General features: G+C 35.4%; 1 protein-coding gene across 3 annotated transcripts in view; it reads right to left on the reverse strand.

The window, feature by feature from the left end:
• The window catches only part of IDE (insulin degrading enzyme), a 94,488-nt gene that overhangs the window by 36,009 nt on the left and 32,243 nt on the right, over positions 1-26,236 (reverse strand). For all 3 annotated transcript variants that reach the window (XM_081268550.1, XM_081268549.1, XM_081268551.1), the window contains 7 exons: positions 17,467-17,589; positions 14,371-14,483; positions 13,150-13,312; positions 12,199-12,291; positions 11,669-11,760; positions 10,615-10,695; positions 9,035-9,138 (listed from right to left, as the gene is read on the reverse strand). In XM_081268550.1, the coding sequence (XP_081124676.1) occupies positions 9,035-9,138; positions 10,615-10,695; positions 11,669-11,760; positions 12,199-12,291; positions 13,150-13,312; positions 14,371-14,483; positions 17,467-17,589 (769 nt within the window). The remainder of the gene's footprint in view (positions 1-9,034; positions 9,139-10,614; positions 10,696-11,668; positions 11,761-12,198; positions 12,292-13,149; positions 13,313-14,370; positions 14,484-17,466; positions 17,590-26,236) is intronic.

A 26,236-nucleotide genomic window follows, 5' to 3' on the forward strand; every position in this document is an offset into this window, starting at 1 on the left:
GAAAATAAAAGCATAGTTCCTCAAACTAGGCACATATTAAATATTGGACTACAAAAAGAGATAACTTTGTAGACCATAAGTTTGTATATTATTAAGAATTTCAAAACTGAAATATACAATGGAAGGATATATATACTAAAAATAAATAAATAAAGGTTGGGGAAGGGAATGACAGTAGAGATAAGCTTATACACAAGTCAGATCCATATAAAGATCTATGAAGCAAAGTGTGGAAGTACAGGGAAGAACACTTAAATTCAGAGAAAAGGGGAAAAAAAAGGCAACTCACATTACTTGAAGTATACTGAAGACAGCTGTATTACACACCATCTCTTAAAAGCCTAAAAAATTGTTCTGATGACAGGCTCTTTTTACACATGGGGGAAGCAAGAACTGACATGATCCTTGGAAAGGTGACAGAAAAATGACCATTTCTTTTCATATTAAAAATTTAAAGAGTAAGACAAGAAAACGTCAGCCTAGAATGAATGCTGACTGTTGACTTCAAGTCAGCACATTTAAACTGCAGTTCCCAGAGAATGGCAAAAAGTCCCTGAGAGGAAAAGAGGAAGACAGCCAACGAATGAGAACAGGTCTCATAGGTAACTGTGATAAATTCAAACAGGATAAGTGGAAAGGACACAGGCCTGGCAATCAGAGACTTGAATTCTGGTAGACATTCTGACTCACTTTCTTGAGACCTTGCCAAAATCTCAGTTAAGATCTAAATCAGGGGTTAGGATTGTGGCTCAAGTGGTAGATTATTCACCTAGCATGGGTGAGGCACTGGGTTCGATCCTCAGCACCACATAAAAATAAAATAAAGATATTATGTCCACCTAAAACTAAAAAATAAATATTAAAATAAAATATCTAAATCAGGCAAGTCAGTTAGCCTCTCTGGGCTTCAGTTTCATGACTTTTTAAATAGAGATTCAAATTAGATAAACTCTATCCTCCCACTAATAGAATCCTACAAAATCATATCAAATTAAAAAAAATTGGGGAGGAGGCAATGCTGGAGATCAAAGGTCTTTCACACACTTAGTCCAGTGAGTGACGCCCTCAATCCCTCACATTAGGTTAAAGAAACCTAATAGAAGAAAAAAGATGTGTGTGTAGGGGAAGTGGGGGAACTCAACAATACTGATGAAATTTAAAATCAAACTTAAAAGAAGGCTTTAGAGCTGAAGAAATTAAGGCCGTGAAAAATGCCAAAGACCATTTTTAAAGTTTCTTAAAGTAAGAAAGAGTCAAGGAGGAACAAATCAAGAAAGGTTGGGCTAAAAGCTTAAAAAATTCAATCAACTTTTATTGAGCCCTAACCAGCTTAAATTTGGGGAAAGATAAAAATACAGTTACTGTATGAAAGAAACCTACAATCAATAGGATACATGACTTAAAGCAAAATGTAATGAGCTGATCTCCTGATAGGACTACACTCCTTATTTATATTGTCTTTAAGGAAGCATGGGTCTTTAAACTGTAAAAGACGACTAAAGTGAAAAAAGGTAAAATCCAGGATAAGTAAGCCAAGTGATTCAAATGATATCACATTTCAAAGCATATAAGTCATATTCTCTGATGCTTAGGCAACTAAAAAATTCTAAGAAAATCACTATCCATCATCTTTTAGAAATGCTGAAAGATAGTAGAAAAGAAAGAAGGCTAGAGATGGGCAAAGGCTTTCATTTTCCAAAAGGTAAGAGTTTGAATACCACGGATTAGGCATTGGATTGTGATGGAATCCTACATTCAACAGCCAGACTATTAAATTTTAAGATAAGAAGACAGTTATTAGCAGGACTTGAGTGGATTTACCAAGAATAAATCCTTTCCTCAAAATGGAACTTTATTTACAGTCATGTTGTAAAGACTCTCCTGCTAGCTGGTGTGATGGCACATGCTTCTAAGCCCAGTAACTCAGGAGATAAGGCAGGATGATTCCAAGTTTGAGGACAGCCTCAGCAATTTAGTGAGACTCTGTTTCAAAATAAACTAGTAAATGGGAATGGAAACACCTTTTGACTCAGTTATTCCACTCCTCATTCTATACTCAAAGGACTTAAAAACAGTATACAACAGGGACACAGCCACATCAATGTTTATTGCAGCACAATTCACAATAGCTAAACTGTGGGACCAACCTAGATGCCCTTCAGTAGATGAATGGATAAAGAAAATGTGGTACATATATAAAACTGAATATTACTCAACAATAAAAGAGAATAAAATCATGGCATTTGCATGTAAACAAATGGAGTTGGAGAATATAATGCTAAGTGAAGTTAGCCCATCCCAAAAAACTAAATGCCAAATGTTTTCTCTGAAAGGAAGCTGATTCAGAGTGGGGTTGGGAAGGGGAACATGGGAAGATTAGACGAGCTCTAGATAGGGCAAAAGAGAGAGAAGGGGCAAGGGGGTAAAAAAGATGGTGAAATGAGATAGACATCATTACCCTAAGTGCATGTATAAAGACACGAATGGTGTGAATATACTTTGTATATAACCAGAGATATGAAAAATTGTGCTCTATATGTGTAATGAGTTGTAATGCATTCTGTTATATATAACAAATTAGAATAAAAAAATTTTTTAAAAAGATTATTACGTTATGTTCGTACATAAATACGCCACAGGAAATTTTATCTTGACGTATAAGTAGAAAGAAAAATAAAAAATAAATAAATGAGTGAAATGAATATCAGTAGAGTAGAGGAAGGAGAATAGTGGAAGGGGGAAGGGGAGGAATGGAGGGAAAAGGTGAGAAAAGTGAACTGAAATTGAATCCATACATGTAAGGATTTTTTGAAATGAACCCAACTACTGTGTATAACTATAATGCTCTAATAAAAATTAAAAAAAAAAAAACAGTAAAAATGGCTGAGGATGTAGCTCCATGATGAAATACCTCAGATTCAATCCCTAGTACTCTCTGTGTACTTGTAGACTTAGTATGATAAAACAGGCACCAAATGATAGATCAAGGAAAGAGGGTAACAATACTGCAAATCCCTTTGAACAGGTAAAATTTTTTTCCAAATTTTGGACTGGAGAAATGGAACTGGACACCTTGGTATTTAACAGATTTCCCTGTTCTTGGAGGAATTAATTTTATTTATTTATTCATTTTTAAATAATGCCTGGCTTATTCATTATTTTTAATTAATTTTATTTATTCTTCAGTTTGTTTATTTGTTTATTTGGTTTTTTTAATATTTTTTAAATTGCCAATGGACCTTTACTTTTATATGTGGTACTAGAATCGAACCCAGTGCCTCACACATGCTAGGCAAGTGCTCTACCACTGAGCCACAACCCCAGCCCCTTGTTTATTTGTTGATGGTGCTAAGAATCAAACCCAGGATCTCACACATGCTAGGCCAGCACTCTACCACTTAGCTACATCCCCAATCCTTTGGTAAAATTTGTTTTTCTTTTGAGACAGGTCTCACTAAATCGTCCAGGCTGGCTTTGAACTTTGCCATCAAATTTAGAAACATGCAATTTAAACAAAAGTAAAATGTATACTCCAGCAAATTCACTCCTACAAAGAGTTACTGGGTCAAATTACTAAGTCTAGGACATGATTTAAATCATGACTTTTGGTGGAAGGGAGGTGTAGCTCAGTATTTAGTATCAAGAGGCTGTGGGTTTAATCTCTAGCACCCAAATAAATAATTTTTTTCCTTGCAAAAAAGCATTTTATTGCATGATATAATATAAAATAGCTTGTATTTGAATAATACCTTTAAATTTTGGTAAATAATTTTGCATAACACAAAAGATAAAAATATTATCCCCATTTTGCAGGTTCAAGAAAATTAAGTGAGAGCCAGCGTTCATAACATATATTGAGTTAACTTTTCATAAGTCTCCTTTACAGGACTCTGAACCTGAGTTTCACATTAGTAATTTAATAAACACTGGATTGAAGAAAACACGTGATCTATCCAAAATTTCATAACTAGTAGGTGACAAAACCACAAAACTAGTCATTGGAAATAAGATTACAGATCATCTACGGAGTTCTATTATTACACTTAAAACTCTTTCTTCCCATATTAATCCTTGGTGCCCTCAACAAAAAAAGAGTGGGAGAAAAAAATGACTGATGGGATTAAAATGCAGGTTTTATTTTACTTTTTGTACTCGGGATTGAACTCAGGGGCACTCAACCACTGAGCCACATCCCAAGCTCTATTTTGTATTTTATTTAGAAACAGGGTCTCACTGAGTTGCTTAGCACCTCACCATTGCTGAGGCTGGCTTTAAACTTGTGATCCTCCTGCCTCAGCCTCCCCAGCAGCTGGGATTACAGGCCTGTGCCACCACACTTGCAAAACACAGGTTTTAATATGGTCCCACTGAAGAATGGATGAACTGCCCCTGATGGTCTCCCAATGTTAAAGAACAGTATACAAGTTTGTTGTGTTATCCCAACTTGGAGGAATTCGGTCAGAATGCAGGTATTATGGGCTGGGGTTGTGGCTCAGTGGTTGAGCGCTCACCTAGCACATGCAAAACCCTGGGTTTGATCCTCAGCACCACATAAAATAAATAAATAAATAAATAAAGGTATTGTGTCCAACTACAACTAAAAGATAAATATTAAAAAAACAACAACAAAAAAGAAGGCAGGTATTACAATGACAGATATATTCTGAAATTACCTGGGGCAATGTCAGGCAAATTAATTAAGATAAAGATTAAGAAAAGGGGGCTGGAGTTGTGGCTCAGTGGTAGAGTGCTCACCTAGCATGCACTAGGAACTGGGTTCAATCCTCAGCACCACATAAATGTAAAATAAAGATATTGTGTCCACCTAAAACTTAAAAATAAATATTAAAAAAAAAAGATTAAGGAAAGGGCCAAGGTCTCTTTGCTCAATCCTTTGCCAAGGACCCAAAGCCTTTTGTGCAAGAGAGAGTAAAATAATCTAGGGGTGGAGAAGAAAAGTTTCTGGGGTTAAAACATAAAAATGTAAGGGTTGATAAGATTACAAAAGTTGGAATTCTTAAATAGACTTTATATCAAGAAAGTGTGTCTCCTTTACGTAAATGTTTTATGGGAATGGATATTATGCCTGGCTGGGGAAAACTTTGCTTACTAAGTATTATAAAATAGAAGCCCCCTTTAAGCAATATTAATTACACATGCTAAGTGGAAACTAAGATGGCCCAAATCCACACACAGTTCAAAAAGGAAGTTCAAGTGCTAGTATGGACAAATTCTTTGATAGCCCTATGTGGAATGAAGCCTGGGGCTCAGAATAAAACCCAATAAACGGTCCTCTCCAGGATAACACCTGGGACTTTTAACTAAAGAATTTCCACTTGAAAGGCATTCAGTAGTTTGCAATGAAACATTGAGATTGTCTCAATGAATTAAGGACATAAAATAATCCTGAAACCTGAAATACCCACAAACATTCTGATGGCACAGCATTCCCCAGAAAAGTTCCACAATAAAATGGAAATGATTCATACAGAATCATGTCACCTAAAGCATACAGGGAGGAGACACTCAAAGGCAGAAGGAAGCCCCTTCTGCCCAGGACTGACTCTGAAACTGAGTGAGAAGCAGCTGGATTCTATGACACTTAGACAGTGTCCTGAAACAGTTCTTGATTGACTGACAAAGAGGTGCCCAGTGTATAGGTGTTAGTTTCAAGGTGAATGAAGAACATTCTTTCTTTTTTAAAAAATTTGTTCTTTTTAAATGTACATGACAATATATTTTGACTTATTATACATACATGGAGTATACCTTATTCTAATTAAGATCTCATTCTTGTGGATATATGTGATATGGAGTTTCACTAGTGGTGTATTCATATATGAACAGAGGAAAGTTATGTCCAATTCATTCTACTGTGAAGAGTATTCTTTTTGGGGAAGGATGCCACTCAAAGAAGGTAAAAACAAATCAGTTTTGTGGGCTAAACTGCATGCTGAAGGACTAAACAGTGGTAAAAGCCCCTGTGTTTTTTTTTTTTTTTAAACTGGCTTTTTTACAATGGCCAAAGACCTGGACTATATGCTCACACAGGAAGGTAATGGAAACCTGGCCTATTAAAGGGATGTTGTATGGCTTTGGCCGGGTAGAAACTTGAGGGGCTCATTAAAGTAGGGCATTCTGATGTCCATCAGAAAAATTCCTTTCCAGGTTCAGAAAGCAACTGGAAATGACAAGCAGATATTTCCAAGTGTCACCTAGGATGACCATCTGGGCCCATGAAATAAATGGACATGGGATACTAAAGCAATTCAGAGATGGACTGAATCTACACATGTTCCTCGGGCACACTTTGTAGAACAAAATTCCGAAAAAGAAACTATACTGCCTGCCAGCAAAAGAGAGATTGCCAATGGCTGTGTGGCAGATTCTCTGGTGGGAAGCCCCTGAACATAGCTGGCAAGTGAGAATGGTGCGGATAGCCCTGGAGGCAGGGAGAAGGCTAAAAATGGGTCTTACTAGAATAAACACTAACTCTGGACTGTGCTTCAATTATCTGATGGAACATGCAATGCCTCAGAAGAACCAGAATGGGAGAAGAACTTGGATGGCAGAACTTCATTTTCTCAGACTAAGAAACACACTGTGCAGACTGTGATGTCCAACTATGAACAAAAAAAAATTTCCTTTACAGAGAAATAGTTTAATAAAAAAAAATATAACAGACAACTGAAAGGTTGGTTGTCTAAAATAGGAGGTGATACAGGCCTTAAGGGTTGGCTTATGTGCCTTTATGAGTGTGTATACACCCTCAACATGAGTGGTATACTAAAGAAGTGTCTCCACTACTAGATATTTCTCCATTTTATTAGATCTGAGAAGAGGGGCTGGTGAAGGGTTGGTATGACCATACAATTCTTGGTATAATGACTTTTTTTTCCTTCCCCACATACTCTGTTCCCCCACTTCCATCTAATACAGTGGTTGTAGGACCAGGGCTATAACCCCAAATGCTAGAAACAGGAATGCAAGAAACTGTTTATTATACCATTAAATCTCTATGTCAGAATTCCTAAAGGCCTAATGAGGAAGAATTATGTCTTTACTATGTTAAGAATTAAGTCAGCACTAAAAGTAAATGCCATCAATTTGTCTAGTGATCAGCATAGCCCACTGATTCTGCACCTATGTAACTCTGTCCTATCTGGAAGAGGACCAAGGGGAGGCACTTGCTATTACCAGTATTGCTGTCAGCAGTCTGGACCAGCCTGGTGGCTGAACCAAATGTCCATTACAAAGGTGAGAAAAGTTTGGGTATTAATGAAGAGAAGGAGGAAAAGTAGCTGAGGGTTAAAGAACTAATAATTGGCCAGTGACACACACCTATAATCCCAGTAGTTTGGAAGGCTGAGGCAGGAGGATCACAAGTTCAAGGCCAGCCTGAGCAACTTAGTGAGACTATCAGGGCTAGGGATGTAGCTCGGTAGTATACTGCCTCTGGTTTTAATCCCAGTAGAAGGAAAAAAAACAAAAAAAGATTAGCTTTATCTTTTTATTATCCTTATCTTTCAGTAACTTTTACTAGTTCTTCAATAGGATTTTCCATACTGTAATCAAGTCTTGATTAATTAAGGATTAGGCAACAAATATGTAATTAAAATACTGGCAACAAGAATGACTGTGAGACCTGCTATAACTTATTGTTACTGGGTACGTGAAATAAGAGATTTAATTTCTATACAATCATCAGTTATTATCATTAAGGAATTTTTTGGTTTTTTTTTTTTTTTTTTGGCAGTGGACTGTGGATTGAACCCAGGGAAGTTCTACCACTGAACTATATGCCCAAACCTTTTTGCTTTTATTTGACTCAGTTTCACTAGGTTGTCCAGGCTGGCCCAGAACTTGTGATCCTCCTGTCTCAGCCTCCTAAATCACTGGGATTACAGATGTGTGCCTGGTTCACTGAAGAAGATTTGTAAATTTTGATGCTTACTGTATTTTTTAAACTAGGAAATCAAGAAATCTTATTACAAATTAAAAATTCTAAGTTTAATAATTATCTGTACTTACTGAAATACTCTACTATTAAATAAAGTATTTAACTAAATCCAGCTTCAGGTCATGTCAGATCTGCGCTATATTGCTGGTGTCTACTGCTGTAGCACTCTTTGCTTGGTGGGTGAGCGTAAGACTCCCACATACCTGGTGTCAGAAGTGTATATTGAGTGGAAGTATAGGAGAAACTGAGTTTGAATTTGGTTTGTTTTCCTCTATGTCATATCCATCACTTAACTTTAGACTGTATACATGAAATTCAATTTTAAGGCAGAAATATGTGGTAGCCCACAAGCTCTTTTGGGAATAATAATCTCTCTATAGCAAAAATGCTGCTAATATAAAACCTTGAATTTTTGATTTCCTGGTTATTCACTAGTCAGAAGGATTCTGGGATTGTAATCCTTACTTTACCTTGAAAAAAAACAGGTGCCACCTGGGTGTGGTGGTGCATACCTGTAATCCCAGCAGTTTGGGAGATTGAAGCAGGAGGATCTTGAGTTTAAAGCCATCCTCAACAACTTAGCAAAACCCTGTTTTTAAATAAAATGTAAAAAAGGGCTGGGGATGTGGCCCAGTGGTTAGGCACTCTTGGGTTCAATCCCAGGTACCCCCCAAAAAAAGAAAAGAAAAAGGTGCCCTCACTTACTTATAAAAGCCATATAATACAGGTGAGCTAATACTTCGGTCACTTAAATAAAAAAGACAAGCTAAGAAAATTTATTATATTTCACTCATTATGATACATTTATGATTGCTTTTTACTTCAACTTTTAGAAATATTTCCTCAAAATAATCTAGGAAATCAGGATGATGAATAAAAAAGGGTGAAAACAGACAAAAAGATAGGCCATGTAATTGCTGAATCTTGGTGTTGGTTCATTATGCTATTCTCAACAACTTCTGTAATCATGCTTGATAAAAAGTTTGAAAATATTTCATTCACCATTTCAAATTTTCAGATTCTAATCATTATTGAAAATTTTTAATGTAATAGTAAAATCTGTAGGTGACTCACCGGACATTTTCTGGTCTGAGCTTATCAAGAACCATCTCTATTAAGTCAGGTCTAAATTCTTCCAGTAAATATTCAGCTGTGAGTACTTCTTCTAGGGGATAATACTTTGAAAAAGGAAAATGTAAATAAATAAAAATTTGTAAAGCTACCATAGAGCTTCATTTATTAAAGCAAACAGATCTCTAGTATATTAAATCCATTATTTCACCCCCCACATCCCTTTCTTAAGTTAAATTTTACTGTACTGGAAAAAAATCTGTATTCTTCAATCCTTTTCCTTCACTTTTTTTTTCACTCCTTTGCAGTGCTGGGGATCAAACCCAGGGCCCTGAGCATGTTAGGCAAATGCTCTACCACTAAGCTACATACAAATTCTACCTAACACATCTTTAAGTAGGCTCATACTGTGTGATGATTCTGCCAAATACACTTTTTTTTTTATTTTTTATTTTTTGGTACTGGGGATTGAACCCAGAGGTGCTTAACCACTGAGCTACATACCCAGCCCTTTTTAATATTTTATTTAGATACAGGGTCTTGCTAAGTTGCTTAGGGACTTGCGAAGTTACTGAGGATGGCTTTAAACTCAAGATCCTCCTGCTTCACTCTCCCAAGTTATGGGGATTACAGGTATATACCATCAAGCCCAGCTCCAATATACTTTTGATCTCCAAATATACTCTCAGTGTAGATAGCAAAATCACATTTCTTTTAAGGAAAAATGTGAGTACAGTACTTGGTAATGAAGAAAATTTGATAGTGAAATGCTGATACAGTTTAAATATATTGATACAATATTTTTAAAAATATTTTTTTTAGTTGTTAATGGACCTTTATTTATTTGTTTATATGTGGTGCTGAGGATCAAACCCAGGGCTTTACACATGCCCCGTGTGGCCACATTCTGTACCACTCTCCGGCCCACCTGTCCTGTTCCCATTCACTCCAGTTATATTGGCCAGACCATCTTACAGGCCAAAGAAAATTTTGAATTTTATGTCAATTCTGATGGAAAATTATTAGAGGACTTTAAATAGAGGAGGGAAACAATCTGATTTTAGTTTTGGAAAGATCACCAAGGTTATAGGAAAAAACCCACAGTGGGGAACAAGATGGTGAACAAGGCTCCAGGTAAGAGCCAATGGCAGTCCAGGTAAGAAAAAACTATGGTAGCTTAGACTAGAGTGGTAACAAAGGAAATGGAAGAAAGTAGATGATCTAAAGTTTTCACAGAGGTAACACTTGACATATATAGAAGTGAAATATATTAGGGAAATACAAGGAATTAATATTGACTAAATTATATTGTCATGTCATGTGTATGTATGAATATATTACAGTGAATCCTACTATTACGTATAATCACAACACACCAATAAAAATATGGAAAAAATTAAGCCAATAAACAAAATATCTATGTAATGAAAATATTATAGATGGTAATTTTTAGGATAATAAAAATTAAGAATTGAAACATATCTGGTCATTAGTTTGCCTCATTGCTATTATGTCTAAAGTTCTATGCACTATTTGAGATATTGTATACACTAATATAAAAAGGAAAATAACAAAAAACTTACATGCAATATTCCTGCAATTTTAGATGTATAGCCTCGTGGCCTCTCTTTATCTTTAAACCTAAAAGCAACAGCATTCAAGTCCTAAAATAGAAAGTGAATAAAAGTCAACTATTATTTAGATACTTTTTGTGTTTCAGTTGAACCATAAACTTTCTACTCAGCATTTAACTTTATCACACTTTCTGAAAAAATAGCTATGCTTAATTTAGAAATGCATAGAATATGGAAAGAAAACTTCTTAATGTGTATCAAACTCAACCCATCAATTTAGACTTAAAATCAAAGTAAAATAGGTGAACAATAGGTAAAATAGATATAATTCTATAGCTTCAATTTTTAGAACTATTACTCAAAGAATTAGAGAAACTGCAAAAGAACCTTGCTCGATACAACTATTTCATAGATGATGATTTTGGTGACCTGGTGAAAGAACCACAACCAGATTAAAACTTTTTATACTTTTACCTAGAGAGGATGTTTCTCAACCTAAAATATGTTTTCAAACCTTAATAGGCCTAAATACAAAGTATACATGTATTAAAAAAAAAAACTTTCAAAAGAAAACATCTTTTGTTTAATGTAAAATAAATGTAAAAAAAGAATAGCTAGGTTTTTCCATACATACAATAATAAAATCACTTTTAAGAACACAATCATACATAAAACAATTCACTATTTCTTTTGAGTATGCTACAGATTTTTATTACCAGATCTGGAAATGACAGACTTCATGCAGCTTCAGGCAGGGAGTAACATAAGTCCTGAAAACTACCAGCTTAACGAACTGTTGGTTTTCTTCTAAGGGATAGAAAAGCAATCCATTTTCTTTCCTTTTTCCTCCTAAAGAAGGCCACATAATGCCTTACCCTTAATTGTGCCCATGTAGCAAATCAGACTAGTGCAACTAAGTCTTAACTAATACTACAATGCATTGCAAAATTTTAGACTTTAATGAGGAAAAAAAACTTTAAATGGGCCTTAAATTTAAATTAATTCACATATTTGTTTTTGAAAAATAGATTCCTTAAGAAAAATTTTGGTGAAACAAAAGTACCTTGCACTCTTGGAAAACCCATTCTTGAGGTCCTTCTGCACGTAACTTCTGAATGTATTGAAACATGTGCAAAATTATATCTTCAACATGTACTGGAAAAAAGGGGCACACTTAAAAACCATTCAGTCCTTGAATCCTTCAAAGCAGTGAGCTCACTTCTAAGGGAAAGTCAGGTAAGTGAAAGATGGTTCCTCTTAGAAAACAGAGTCCTCACCTCCCTGACTGTTTTTAGGTGACCCACACATGGCCCTCTGGGCTCAGGGATATTCGACAGAAGGGTTTTGGGGTAGGAAATGAGCAAATGAAAAGCCAAGTACACATTTTACAAGTGCAACATAATGATCAATTGTTAAGGGGGAAAACTCATTCAGAAAACAAATGCCAAGAAACACGTGAAAAATACATGAATAAGTTGTATGAATTAAAGTGTTTATAACTTTTCCACATAAAACAGATCCACAGTATAAAGAAATAAAGAAAAATCATAAAAATTCAATTTTCATTCAAAACCAAGGTCAACCAACACTTACGTAATCCTTCCTCAGTTAAGTCCACATTAATGATAAAAAACATAAAACCTCGAGCTCCTTCCTTCTGTCCACCAACCAGGGTATTTACCCAGCCTGCAACATTCAAAGAAAATTAATATGAATTCATTTGTGGTTTCTTTCAAGGCAAAATATTTTTTAAAATTTCAATTTATAGTCTATGTTCCAAGAGATTAGGGAACCTATTGCAGGGGGCAAAAAATCAGTTTAGAAAAGGGATTAAGGGTTTTATGGGATAGAAGCCTTCCTAAAGATTCTTCAAATTAATTTCCAATTAAGAAATTATGACTGGGCTGGGGATGTGGCTCAAGTGGTAGCACGCTCGCCTGGCATGCGTGCGGCCCAGGTTCGATCCTCAGCACCACATACAAAGAAAGATGTTGTGTCCGCCGATAACTAAAAAATAAATATTAAAATTCTCGCTCTCTCTTCTCTCTCTCTCCCTCTCTCACTCTCTCTTTAAAAAAAAAAAAGAAAGAAATTATGACTAGTGTGCTTTAAATGTTAAGTGAAAGAAAATCGTGTGAGATGGGAGGGTCCCTGGAGATCATCTATTATCTAGATTTTACACCCTTCTGATTTGATGGATTACAGTAGGCAAATAAATATTATGTACTGACATTTCACCAAGATGGTAAAGAATATCCTAGGCTGTTATTTTTAACCTTTTTCTTATTCAAAACATGGCTGGGGGTATACTTCAGAGCAAGAACACTTGACTAGCAAGCACACATGAGATTATGGGTTTGATCCCCAGCACCACAAAACAAAAACAAAAATAAAAAACATGCTAGATGGTATCTTTTGAAATTTCTAATCTTCATGGTTCAATACTAAAAGTAAAATAAAATTATGAAAAAAAAGTCCCCAAACTAAAAAACAAAGCACATTAACAATCACTTTCACTCAGAAAGTGCCACCCAAGATACTTACCCTTTGATTTAAGTTCTGATAACAGACTTCCAGGACCTTCATGCCCAATCAGATGACCAAGATAATGACCAGGATTTGATTTATAGTATTTCTGAAGGTCAGGTATGGGAAATGTTACATAAAGATTCCTAATATCCTTAATGGGCACTATTTTATAAAGTTGCTGGGGAAAAAACAAAAAACAAAAGAATCACAAAAGATGCACTATATTCAATTCCTACTGAATAAAATATTTACAAGTTATGAAGAATATTGATTTTCATGGAAGAATCCCAAATTTAGGAGCAAAACTGATTGCCAGACCACAAAGAATTGGTCACTAAGAAATAAATGAATCAGGTTCTCAGCAGAATTTCATTATAGTGGGTAAGCTGTCCCAGAACCCCAGGACCTTAAAGCTAGATAGTTTGGGATGCTTGCCTCCTGGTAGTATATAATACGTTCATAGCCTTGCTAAGGCTACAGACATCAAAACTGCTTTTAGCATGCAGAGATCAGAAAATATTGGTATTTTTATGGTGATACACACTCCTAATAAATATAAAATTGATTTGATTATTCTGACAAATATATATTTTTCTGGGGAGGTGGGAACAGGTGCCAGGTACTGAACCCAGGGGTACTTATCCATTAAGCCACATCCCCAGCCCTTTAAAAAAATTTTTTTTTGAGACAGGGTCTCATTAAGCTGCTTAGAGCCTTGCTAAATTGATGAGGCAGGCTTTGAACTTACAATCGTCCTGCCTTGGCCTCCTGAGCTGATGGGAATATAGGCATGTGTCACCACCACACTCAGCTAACCTGACAAATATTAAAAACTAAATTAAGGGGCTGAGGCTGTGGCTCAGTGGTAGAGTGCTCGCCTAGCACATGCGAGGTGCTGGGTTTGATCCTCAGCACTACGAAAAATAAAAACAAATAAAAATAAAGGTATTGTGTCCAACTACAACTAAAAAAATATGGAAAAAAAAAAACCTACGTAAGAGGCTAGGGTTGTGGCTCAGCAGTAGAGCATTTGTCTAGCATGTGTGAGGCCCTGGGTTCGATCCTCAGCACCACATAAAAATAAATATATATAATAAAGATATTGTGTCCAACTACAACTAGAAAATAAATATTTTTTTTAAAAAACTACATTAAGTAATGAAACCTCTGTTTTCTTGTAAACTAGATATATATGTTCACAAATTTAAAAAAAATACCAATAATACATGGACTTACTTTAAGATGTTCTTCTTGGAAAGGGTGCTCAGGAAATTCTGGCAATGGGACATTTTTATTCTCTACTTCAGAAAATAACTTTACCACAAGATTAGTTAAGTCATCTAAAGATTCTATAAAAAAAGACATTGAAACAGTTTAATTAATCATAATACAAAGCAAATAGTATTTAAGACCTTATGTTTCCTGAAAAGTCTAGGGGCTTATAAAGGAGGAAAACCTGTTAATAAAAACAAACAAAAAAAGGCATCTGATAGGGCTGGGGATGTAGCTTAAGCGGTAGCACGCTCGCCTGGCATGCGTGCGGCCCGGGTTCGATCCTCAGCACCACAGACCAACAAAGATGTTGTGTCCGCCGAGAACTAAAAAATAATAAATATTAAAAAATTCTCTCTCTCTCTCTTTCTCTCTCTCTCTCTCTCTCCTCTCTCACTCTCTCTTTAAAAAAAAAAAGGCATCTGATAAACATGAAACACTCAATTAAATCCTATCAGTGCCTATGTAAATTCTAAAGTTGCTAAACAATACTAATTGATTACACTTCACCCATATCTACCTTTTCATGGTATAAAAATTTAAACATTCAAATATTCTCAGTCATAATATTAATACTAATTCACAAATATTATCTTGTAATAAACTTAAAATATGTATTAGAAACAGTAATAGAAAATTTAGTTTTATTTGGAAATAAAACTATGATTCCCAATACTGGCAGAGTATAAGGTATAACATTTACCTTATAAATACAGTCCAAACTCACTGTTAAAAGTCAAATGTTAAAGTTTAATAAGTATTTGATTTGGGGGAAAATACTATAAAATGATGAAAAGAATCCTAGTTGAGGGATCAGGGCACTTGCTTCTAACCCCAGCTTTACCAATCATGACAACAAAATAATTGCACAAACTTAACTACTCCATAAAATAAGGCTCTCGGGTAAGATGATCAAAACTCTCCTCCAAGATCTGTAAGATTTTATATCATAATGTGCCAAAGTAACTCAACAACTTTTAACTGTTGATAAAATTATATAGCCACCTAAATGAGTTACTTTTATATTTTTACCTACATTATTCTTTTATAAAGGGTTTTACTTATAAAGTTTACAAACCTATACACACACACACACATACCCACAGAATCAATCTACATGTGCTATTAAGTGAAAACCGAAAATTGTAGTATAATCTCATTTTTAAATGTTTTGAACAAACACACATAAGCATATTAACAAAATTCTACTTTTAGAAGTAAAACAACAAGCCAGGCATGGTGGCCCACGCCTGTAATCCCCAGAGGCTTGGAAGGCTGACAAAGGAAGAATTGAGAGTTCAAAACCAAGGTGCTAAGCAACTCAGTGAGACCCTGTCTCTAAATAAAATACAAAATAGGGCTCGGGATGTGGCTCAGTGGTCAAGTATCCCTGAGTTCAAACCCTGATACCAAAAAAAGAAAAAAAAAAGTAATAAAACAACAAAAACCTTAAGTTGACGATCTTTGAGGAAAGGGCATAGCTGTCAGGGGATGCGTGATAAAGAGGAAGAACTTACTTTTTGTCTTATACCTTTCTATGTGGGATAATTTTTTCCCCCACACACATATTACTACTCCTCCTACTACTATTATTACTACTATTATTTTGGTGTTGAACACAGGATCTTGCATATCCTTAAGCACATACACCACTGAGCTACAACCCAGCCCCAAGAATTACTAAGCTCTAGAAAGAAAACACATATTAAAGATTCAATCTTTGAGGGCTATGGACCTGACTTAGTGAAAGAGTGTTTCCCTAGTACTTATGAGGCCCTGGGTTTGATTCTCAGCACCATAAAAACAAAAAACAAAACAAAAACAAAAATCAAACCTTTGTTGTTTACAGATAGTTTTTTTCAGTGCATCATCATCTGCTTTTTAAATTTTGTTTCTAGATTAATAAATTGTTAAAAGTCAAATTTGGGGCTGTGGCTATAACTCAGTTGCAGAGTGCTTGCCTAGGATGTATGAGGCACTGGTTTGATCCTTAGCACCACATAAAAATAAATAAATAAAATAAAAATAATTTTTAAAACGTTAATTAAAAAAAAAAAAAAGTCAAGTCTGTCCATCTTTCTTCAAACTTCTTTTCCCTACACATACTTGGTGAGACTAGCTACGATAATTTGTTTCTTCAGGTCTCCATTTAAGCCACATAAACTTGTTTTTGGAATACAATGAATTAAAAATTCTCATCCATGGGGCTGGGGTTGTGGCTCAGTGGTAGACCGCTTGCCTCGCATGTGAGAGACCCTGGGTTCAATCCTCAGCACCACATAAAAATAAACAAACAAAATAAAGATATTGTGTCCATGTATAACCAAAAAATAAATAATAAATAAATAAATAAAAATTCTCATCCATATATTCTGCAATAAGTAGATCATTTTTAAAGACCTGGAGCAGCTGGACATGGTGGCACACACCTGTAATCCCTGAGGCTCAGAAGGCTGAGGTAGGGGATATCAAGTTCAAAGCCAGCCTTAGCAATTTATTGAAGCCTAAGCAAATCTGTGAGACCCTGTTGCAAAACAGAAGAATAAAAAGAGGGCTGGGGATATGGCTTAGTGGTTAAGAGCCCCTAGGTTCAATTCCTGGCACCAAATAAATAAAATTTTAAAAACTGAGAATGTAGCCCAGTGGTAAAGTGATCCTGGGTTCAATCACCAGTATTTACCAAAAAAAAAAAAAAAAAAAAAAAAGATTGAACAGATAAACACCTATATCTTATATCCTTCTTTTAATACTTTGAAAAAAGTTGGAGGGGGCTGGGGATGTGGCTCAAGCGGTAGCGCGCTCGCCTGGCATGCGTGCGGCCCGGGTTCGATTCTCAGCACCACATACCAACAAAGATGTTGTGTCCGCCGAGAACTGAAAAATAAATATTAAAAAAAATTCTCTCTCTCTCTCTCTCTCTCTCTCTCTCTCTCTCTCTCTCTCTCCCTCCTCTCAAAAAAAAAAAAATTTAAAAAAAAAAAAAAAAAGAAAAAAGTTGGAGGAGGAGAAAAAAAAAAACTTAGATTACCCGATTATATGAAAATTTTAAAGAATTCTTACCTCGGCCCAAAACACAAATAGCCATTAAGTTGGAGGAATAATAAGTAGAATGGAACTTCAGTAGCTCTTGTCTTACATCGATGCCTTCTTGGTTGGGTCGAGTCTCTAGAGTATATTTGTTACCTGAAAGGGAAGAAAAGGCATTACTTAAAGCAAAATGTGTGGGCTTGAAAGTGTTGTTAATTATCACTGACACTGCTACAAGATGAACTTAAAAAGGAGAGATCAAACTAACATATACAATGTTAGTCAAAAATGTTTAAATGTCAGTGTTATAATAAACAGGACCATATAGTACGAAACTATTAATATATTAAACTATGGTTTTCTATAAGGAACTAAAAGTGTCTTATAAAAATTATGCTTCTAAATTCCCTATGAGATAGATATTATCTGATTACTATTAGGCATTTTTGAGACAATAAGATCAACATGGCCTCCATTACACTTCTTTTAATTTTCAATTCCCAATGCTCTCCATAATTAATAACTGTCATTGAGGGATCTTTTTGGAACTTGCCGAGTTACTTGTAAAAAGAAAAGAAAATATTTACTATGTTGAGCTGAGGCATTATTACATTTGTGATGTGAATTCTCAGGGATTTGGTCTAGACTGGTAAAAATAGGATGTAATGTTGTTTTTATAAATCTACAGTGATGTATACCTCTATGAGCTCTCCCATAAAACTTTAATAACTAATTCAATTAGGATAAAAAAATCCCTATCCAAAACAAATAGTGAAGCTCTCTAAACAGTAACTTTCTGGTAAAGACCTCACAAACTAGGGACTGGGAGATGAAATTCCAATGGTTGGCATCTCTCTAAAATATCACCTTGACTAGAAATATCCTAAGATCCTAATATAATAACCCTTGTTATTGGTCCTGCTTGCACTACTCAGTGCAGAGATAAAACTGGGAAAATGTGTTCTTCATTTGGTTTATTTTTCCCCCCTTTCTTATAATGGCTCATGAATTGGCTTTGGGAGAATATCTCTTTTTTGCTAACTGAATATCTACAGAAAACCACCAAATGGTATTCTCAGAACCAGTCTTTAGTTCAGTAGTATTGTTTAGAACTGAGTCAAGATTCATGTCCCAGAATGTCTGAAGTGAGTGATCTAGTGAAGAAAAAGAACGTAGAAGAAATAGCCTCGCAAGTGCTCCTTGCCCTTTTCTAGTAACAAAGCAGTCACATATTCACAACCACTAGAAGTAGCTTGCTACCCAACTTTACAGTCTTTTTAAATTAATACTATTCCTCTTCAGTTAAGCTTCAATTCAATTCCAAATCTTCTCTACTCAGAATCTGAACATATCCTCTCCTTCTACCTAAAGGTTCAGGCACTCTTAAAAATATCCATATTTCTGGGCTGGGGTTGTGGTGCATGTGTGAGGCATTGGGTTTGATTATCAGCATTGCATATAAATAAAAATAGAAAAAATAAAGGTCCATTGACAAAAAATATTTTTTAAAATTCCAGATTTCCTAGAGACCATCATTTTAAGAAGCAAAATAAGTCAGATTCAGAAGGTAGCATGTTTTCTCTCATATGGAGAAGCTAGAGAGGAAAAAGGAAAACAGGTGGGGGTGGATCTACTAAAAATCAAAGGTAGATTAGTAGAGCAAAGAGATCAAGTTTACTAAAAACAGGAAGGCTGGCTTTTCTTTTCACAATGTTTCTATATTTTGATGGAAGTTCTCAAGAAACAGATGAAGAAAAGAAAAAGGAGAAAATGCACAAAACTCCATAATCAGTCCTTAAATTACCAAGCTGACACTATTAGCATCAATGCTGTGATCTCCAGATAAGAAGATGCAGAAGAATAGGCATTGGCTTTGGTACTGGCAGAATTATCATTTAATCCAGGGTCAGCCCTCTTCTGGTTGCATGGCCTTGAGCAAGTTCTCTTAGGCTTACACTTCTAGCCTAACATTGTAGATTTGTACCAAATAAGAAAAAAATAATGTAAAAAAGCATAAGACTAATATTTAACATCCAATAAATAGCAAGAATTGTAAATTCTGATAATACCAATTACTACTTAGGATGCAGAGAAATGAGAACTCAGACACTGCTCAACAGAGTGCACACTGAATCAATCACTACAGTCAACAATTTGGCAATATCTTGTGAATCTGAAGATATATATCTCCTATGACAGAGTAATTCTACTCTTACATATATGTACCCCAGATAAGTCTGTGTACAAGAATGCTCATAGCAATACTGTTCCAATAAGAAGAAAATGGAGGCTGGGGTTGTGGCTCAATGGTAGACCGCTTGCCTAGCACGTGCGAGGCGCTGGGTTCGATCCTCAGCACCACATAAAAATAAATAAATGAATGAAATAAAGTCATTGTGTCCAACTACAACTGAAAAAAAATTTAAAAAATATTTTCAAAAAAGGAAGAAAATAGATAAACAGTAGTACACTTATTTCATGAAAAAATTTAAAAAGTAATAAAAATTTAAAAACTACCAGAGGTATACTCATCAATGTGGATAACTCTTATAAACATAAGAATAAAAAAATACAAGTGGTAGAGATTATACATAATAAAATATAATTTTCATGAAACCTAAAAACACATTAAAATTAGAAGCATGGGAATAAGAATCACCAAACTTAAGATAGTAGTTATCTCTTAGGAGTTGGGAGGAAACACAGTTGGAGAAGTGTATCCAGACACTCAAACTGAAATTCTAATGTTCCGTTTCTTTAAGCAGTATGACAAGAGAATGATCTGGCAAATGCCTGGGTAGGTATCTCTTTGTATGACAACAACATCATCATAAATTTGTAAAATACTAAGTATTTAACATAATACTCTGGATAGCAGAAAACAGACAATAAATAGCAGCTACTGCTGGTTATAATTTGAATTGTAGGAGGGACTCCTGGCTTCTGGGTAGATCATTCATCAAAAAGATGCACATATTTCTCAAGAGAAAAAAATAGACACTGTGGCTAGAAAAGTAGTAAAGAAAGCTGAGTAAATGGTCCAGATGACTGGCTCCACCTAGAAATCAATGTGTGGAGAACATGAATGTGGTTTGGATATCGAGTACTAGTTCAGTCTCTAGATATGTACTGTCCTAATTTAGTGCTAATTCAGTGGGTCATTTATATCAAGTTAAAATGCTGCTACTAAAATCTTGAATCGTACCTTTCTGGTTCTGTTGCTCTTAGGGCAAGTTCCAGCAGTGGACTTAGGAAACCAGGGTTGCTGACCAGGGGCCTGTTGGGAGAAAGCACTGCCTTGGCACTTGGAGGATTCAGGGATTCTGGTCCTGACTCCATCACATACTAATTAAGCAACTTGGGAAAAGTCTCCAAATATTTCCAAAGGGTGGTTTGTTTAATCTGTAAAAATACAGATGAGGGCTGAGGTTATGGCTCAGTGGTAGAGCACTCGCCTCGCACGTGCAAGGCCTGAGTTCGATCCTCAGCACCACATAAAATAAATAAAAAAAGTTATAAAAAAAAATACAGATGACATGGATATACGCTAGTGGTTAAGAGCAAGGACTCAATCCCTGACTCCTTCACTTCCTAGCTATAAGGCACAGACAAACTTCTTAACCTCTCTAAGCCACAGTTGACTCATAAATAGGAATAAGAAAAATATCCACTAGCAACACTGCTGTGAAGATTAAAACTAAACAATCCACATTAAGGCTCAGCATAGAATCTGTCAGACAATAAGTACTCAATATTAACTCAGGTTGTTGTGAAGCTTAAGAAATGTGATAATGAGGGTTGAGAATTTAACTCAATGGTAAAGTGTGCCAGCATGTGTGAGGCACAGGTTTGCCTTGCACCAAAAAAGCAAGCAAGCAATAATGAATGTGAAAAGGGTTTTTGTGAACTGCAAAATCCAGTAAATGCTACTGTACATTTTCATTTTAACAAGTATTTAAAATTCTACTTAAAACGAAAAAAGCTTGCAAACTTAGTACTCATGTATGCAGACGCTGGTTTTCCATTATATAAAATTTGCTTTTCTAGAAAATTCTGAGGCCAGCAATACAGCAATACAATTCTTACACTACGAAAAAAAAGGAGTTTGATGTTTTAGAAAATCTGTCTTAGAGCTCAGTGCGGTGGTGCACGCCTGTAATCCTAATGGCTCAGGAGGCTGAGACAGAAGGATCTCGAGTTCAAAGCCAGCCTCAGCAATGGTGAGGTGCTGAGCAACTCAGTGAGACCCTGTCTCTAAATAAAATACAAAATAGGGCTGGGGATGTGGCTCAATGGTTGAGTGCCCCCTGAGTTCAATTCCCAGTAGCAAAAAAAAAAAAAAAAAACACACACACACAAAAAAAAACAAAATAGGGCTGAGGATGTGGCTCAGTGGTCGAGTGCCCCTGAATTCATTCCCTGGTACCAAAAGAAAGAAAGAAAAAGAAAAGAAATCTGTCTTAGAAACTAGAGATACTTCTAACTATATGTATAATAAGGTTCTCAGGGAAAGGTCAACTTGTGAAGTTCTAATTATGATAATCTTAAATGCTTTTTGAAAATCAGATTCTGAAGGTTAGATTAATATGTTTATAGTTAGTTTGGAATTTTAATTTTTTTTTTTTTTTTTTTTTTGTATCAGGAATTGAACCTCAGGGCACTTAACCACTGAGCTACATCCCCAATCCTTTTTGAGATGGGATCTTGCTAAATTGTTAGAGCCTTGCTAAATTGCTGAGGTTGGCTTTGAACTTGTGATCCTCTTGCCTCAGCCTCATAAACTACTGGGATTACAGGGGTGCATCATCCTGCCTGGCTGGCATAATAAACTTTTTTTTAAAATGCCCTTTCATCTTGCTACAGCAATATTCTAAAAATCCTGGAAGAGCCTTTGGATATATATGAATTTTCCTACAGAATTAAAAAGGGCAATTTCCATGCAGATGGGTAAGTACATGCAAGTACAAAATGCACACTGTAAAAAGGAGAATTTCAGTGAAAGCCTCTTAAGTGCCATTGCAAAATCTCTACACTTGATTAATCCATTTCTTGTTTTCAGTAAACTTCTACTTTTCCATAGATACAAATTCCAAAACGGCAGGGCAGGAGGGAGGCAAAAGCTTAGGGAATAAATGAGTAAATGGGTTGAACTATATCAAAGATTTTTATGTCCATGAGTTTACTGAGATACTCAAAAACACAGGTTAGTTATCATTGAAGCACACTACGAAATCAATTAATCATTTTGAAAACTAGTAAATGAATGGACTGAATCAAGCACTTGCCCTGCCTTTTGTACAGTAATGATACCAGTGGCCAAATAGTACAAAAGCGGTTTTCTTTTCATAGCAGCATTCAAGTAAAACAATAGAGAAGAAATAACAGAACTAAAGAATCAGAATTAGGATCATAAATACAACATCATAAATACAACACAATAAAGAGACAACCGGACATTCAATACCCAATGGAAAAACACATCACAACTTAGGAAGTTGTCTTGTCAAAAAAAAAAAAAAAAGACAAATATGAATCCGATCAAGCCTCTTTATAAACCTGTCACTTTGGAAAACACAGAAGAGTTGAGACCAAAATGGATAAAGAACTAAATATAAGAACTGAAATCATGGGGTTGGAGTTGTGGCACAGGGGAGAGCGCTCACCTCACACGTGTGAGGCCCTGGGTTTGATCCTCAGCACCACATAAAAATAAATAAATAAAATAAAAGGTATAAAAAATTAAAAAAAAAAAACTAAAATCACAAAAATACTAGAAAAGTACACAGGGGGAAAGCTCCTAAAAATTATGGCAATGGCAATAATTTTCTTACATGTTAAATTACAAATTCAGGACACAAAAGCAAAATAATAGAATTGGGATTATATTAAAACTAAAAAACTTCTGCACAGAAGAGGAAAGAATCAACAAAATGCAAAGGCAACTTTTGGAATGGGGAAAATATTTGTAAACCACATATCATAAGTAAAACACTAATCTAAAATTTATGCCAGGCAGGGTGGTACACATCTATGATCCCATTAACTCTGGGAGGCTGAGACAGAAGAACCACAAGTCCAAGACCAGTCTGGAAAATACTTAGTAAGACCCTGTCTCAAACTTAATAATAAAAAGAGCTGGGGATGTAGCTCAGTGGAGATATAGTTCAATCCCCAATACTGGGGCAGGTGGGGAGAAAAGAAAACCAAAAATTATGAAGAATTTGTACACCTTAATAGCAGAAAAACAACCTGATTTAAAAATGGGCAAAGGATCTGAACAGCTGTTTCTCCAAAGAAGAAACAGATATACAACACCAGGGAAAGGCAAATTAAAACCACTCTGATATACCACCTCATACCTATAAGAATGGCTATTATTAAAAAGACAACAGATAACAAATGCTAGTGAATATGAAGAAAAAAGAACCCTAGTAAGCTGTTGGAGGGAATGTAGATTGGTATACTAATTATGGAAAAGAGAAGGGGCGTTCCTAAAGAAATTAAAAATAGAACCATCATATGACCCAGCAATCCCTCTTTTGGGTATACACACAAAGGAAAGGAAATCATCACCTCACAAAGATATCTGTACTCCCATGCAATTTAGAATTGTTCCCAATAGCCAAGATATGGGAACAATCTAAGTGTCCATCAACAAACAAATGCATAAAGAAAATGTGATATAGTTACACAATGGAATATTATTCAGCCTTAAGAGAGGAGACTCTACCATTTGCCATAACACAGACAAACCTGGATGAAATTATGCTAAGTGAAATAAGCCAAACACAGAATCCCACTTAAAAATGTGGGGAGGAAAGCTCAAATACCAGAGATAGAAAACAAAACACAGTTGACATGGGAGTGGGCTAGGAAGGGAAGAAATGAAGAGACATAGGTCAAAGGATAAAAATAACATGTAGGATGAATGAGTTTAGAGATTGAATGTACAACAGGAAGACTCAAGTTAATAAAATTGTACTGGGAATTTTTGTTAAGTAGATTTGGCTAATCTCATCATCAAAAAATAACTATGTGAGATAACAGATATGTTAATGTGCTTCACTATAAACCATCACTTAAACTATATGTATCCCATCATGTCATGTTGTAAACCTCAACTATACATAACAAAACATCTGGGAGGATGCAATCAGAAAAATCTGTGCTATAAGAAGTTCTACAAAACAAATAATCTATATGTCAATAAATAAATTGTCCAGGGGAGGTGGCAAAGAAAAGGAATGAGGGAAGAAATAAAGGATGAACTTATAGACTAAAAAAGAGACTTAAAAGTCACAGCAATCACTAATATTTGAACATTAACATGGACTATGACTCAAATAAATTTTGATTGACTGATTAGCTATAATGCTGGGGATCCAACCCAGCATGCTAGGCAAGGCGCTACCATTGATCTACACCCTTAGCCCCTCAAATAAAGTTTTAAAAATTAAGATTTTTGTAAGGCAACTAGGAATTTTAACACTAACTGGATATTTAATGATGCAATATGATAATGGTATTTTTGTTGTTTTAAAAATGAGTCATTATCTTCAGAAATACATATTAGAATATTTTTGAGTGAAATGATGTCTAGAACCTCTTCAAAACAATAAAAGAGGGTGAATGGATCACATAGCACTAGCCAGGGACAGGATGATGCACACATAGTATTTATTATAGTATTTTATGTGGTTTTGTGTATGCTTAAAATTATTCTCTAAAAAAGGTGGAGGGAAGAAATAAGAGTGGGAGAGGGGACAAAGTAGAAAATTAATAAGAGTCTTAATTTTGTGTTGGTATCTTCCTTCTAGGATCAGATAGTCTTTGAACAAATTTATGATTCATATTTCAAAATTGGTACTTTTGTTCTAATCCATTTTCCTATTGTGTTCCTTCCTACTTTCCTATGTGAAAATATACTTTGTCAATGCCAAACTATCAGTCTGGGGATGAAGCTCAGTAGAAGAGCACTTATGTGAAGCCACAGGTTTGCTTTCTAGCAACATACACACATATACATATGCACCTCAAATTATCCTAACTTATGCTCTACACAAAATGCTGAGCTCTCTCCTTGATCTTTTATTCTTGTCATGGTTTGTTGGAAGGTCAATCTAACATAAAAAACATAATCTGAGTTCTGAATGACTTGCTGGTGCATCCCATAACCTACCTGACATTTCTACTACCACTGACTCTCTTTCTTCCCTATACTTCCCACAAGGCTCTGAAACTTTAGTCTAATTCTCTCTCAGTATCTCTCTCAAAGGAGACAATGCAATTTCAGTACTGTACTGAAGGTTAAGTGAGATCACATTAGGTAGAGCCCCCACTTAGTGGGTAGCGCTTAGTACCCACACAATAAATATTAGTTTCCTTTCCTTTCTTCCTTCTGCTAAAGAAAATTCTACCTACTTTTCAGAATTTAAATGACATCTCCTCTGATATTCTGGAGAATTCAAACCTATATAACACTACAGCAGACCAAACAGAATAGTGGTTGAAAGTTACAAATCTGTGTTCAGACCTGACTTCAGCACTTAAAAGCAGAGTGACCCAAGGCAATTTAATCATCTTCTCCTGAGTCTTAGTTTACTTATCCGTAAAATAAAAATAGGAAGAGCATCTACCTACTAGGATTATTGTGAGAATTAAATTAACTATTCCAGATACAGTGATTAGCACAGCACTCCATGAAAATCAGAGAGAGAGAGAGAGAGAGAGAGAGAGAGAGAGAGAGAGAGAGGAGGAGGAGGAGGAAGAAAAGGAAGAGATGACGATCCTAGAAAATCAAACC

This window comes from Spermophilus citellus (genome assembly GCF_964194105.1).
Source record: "Spermophilus citellus genome assembly, chromosome: 15".
In the NCBI taxonomy this organism is placed as follows: Eukaryota; Metazoa; Chordata; class Mammalia; order Rodentia; family Sciuridae; genus Spermophilus; species Spermophilus citellus.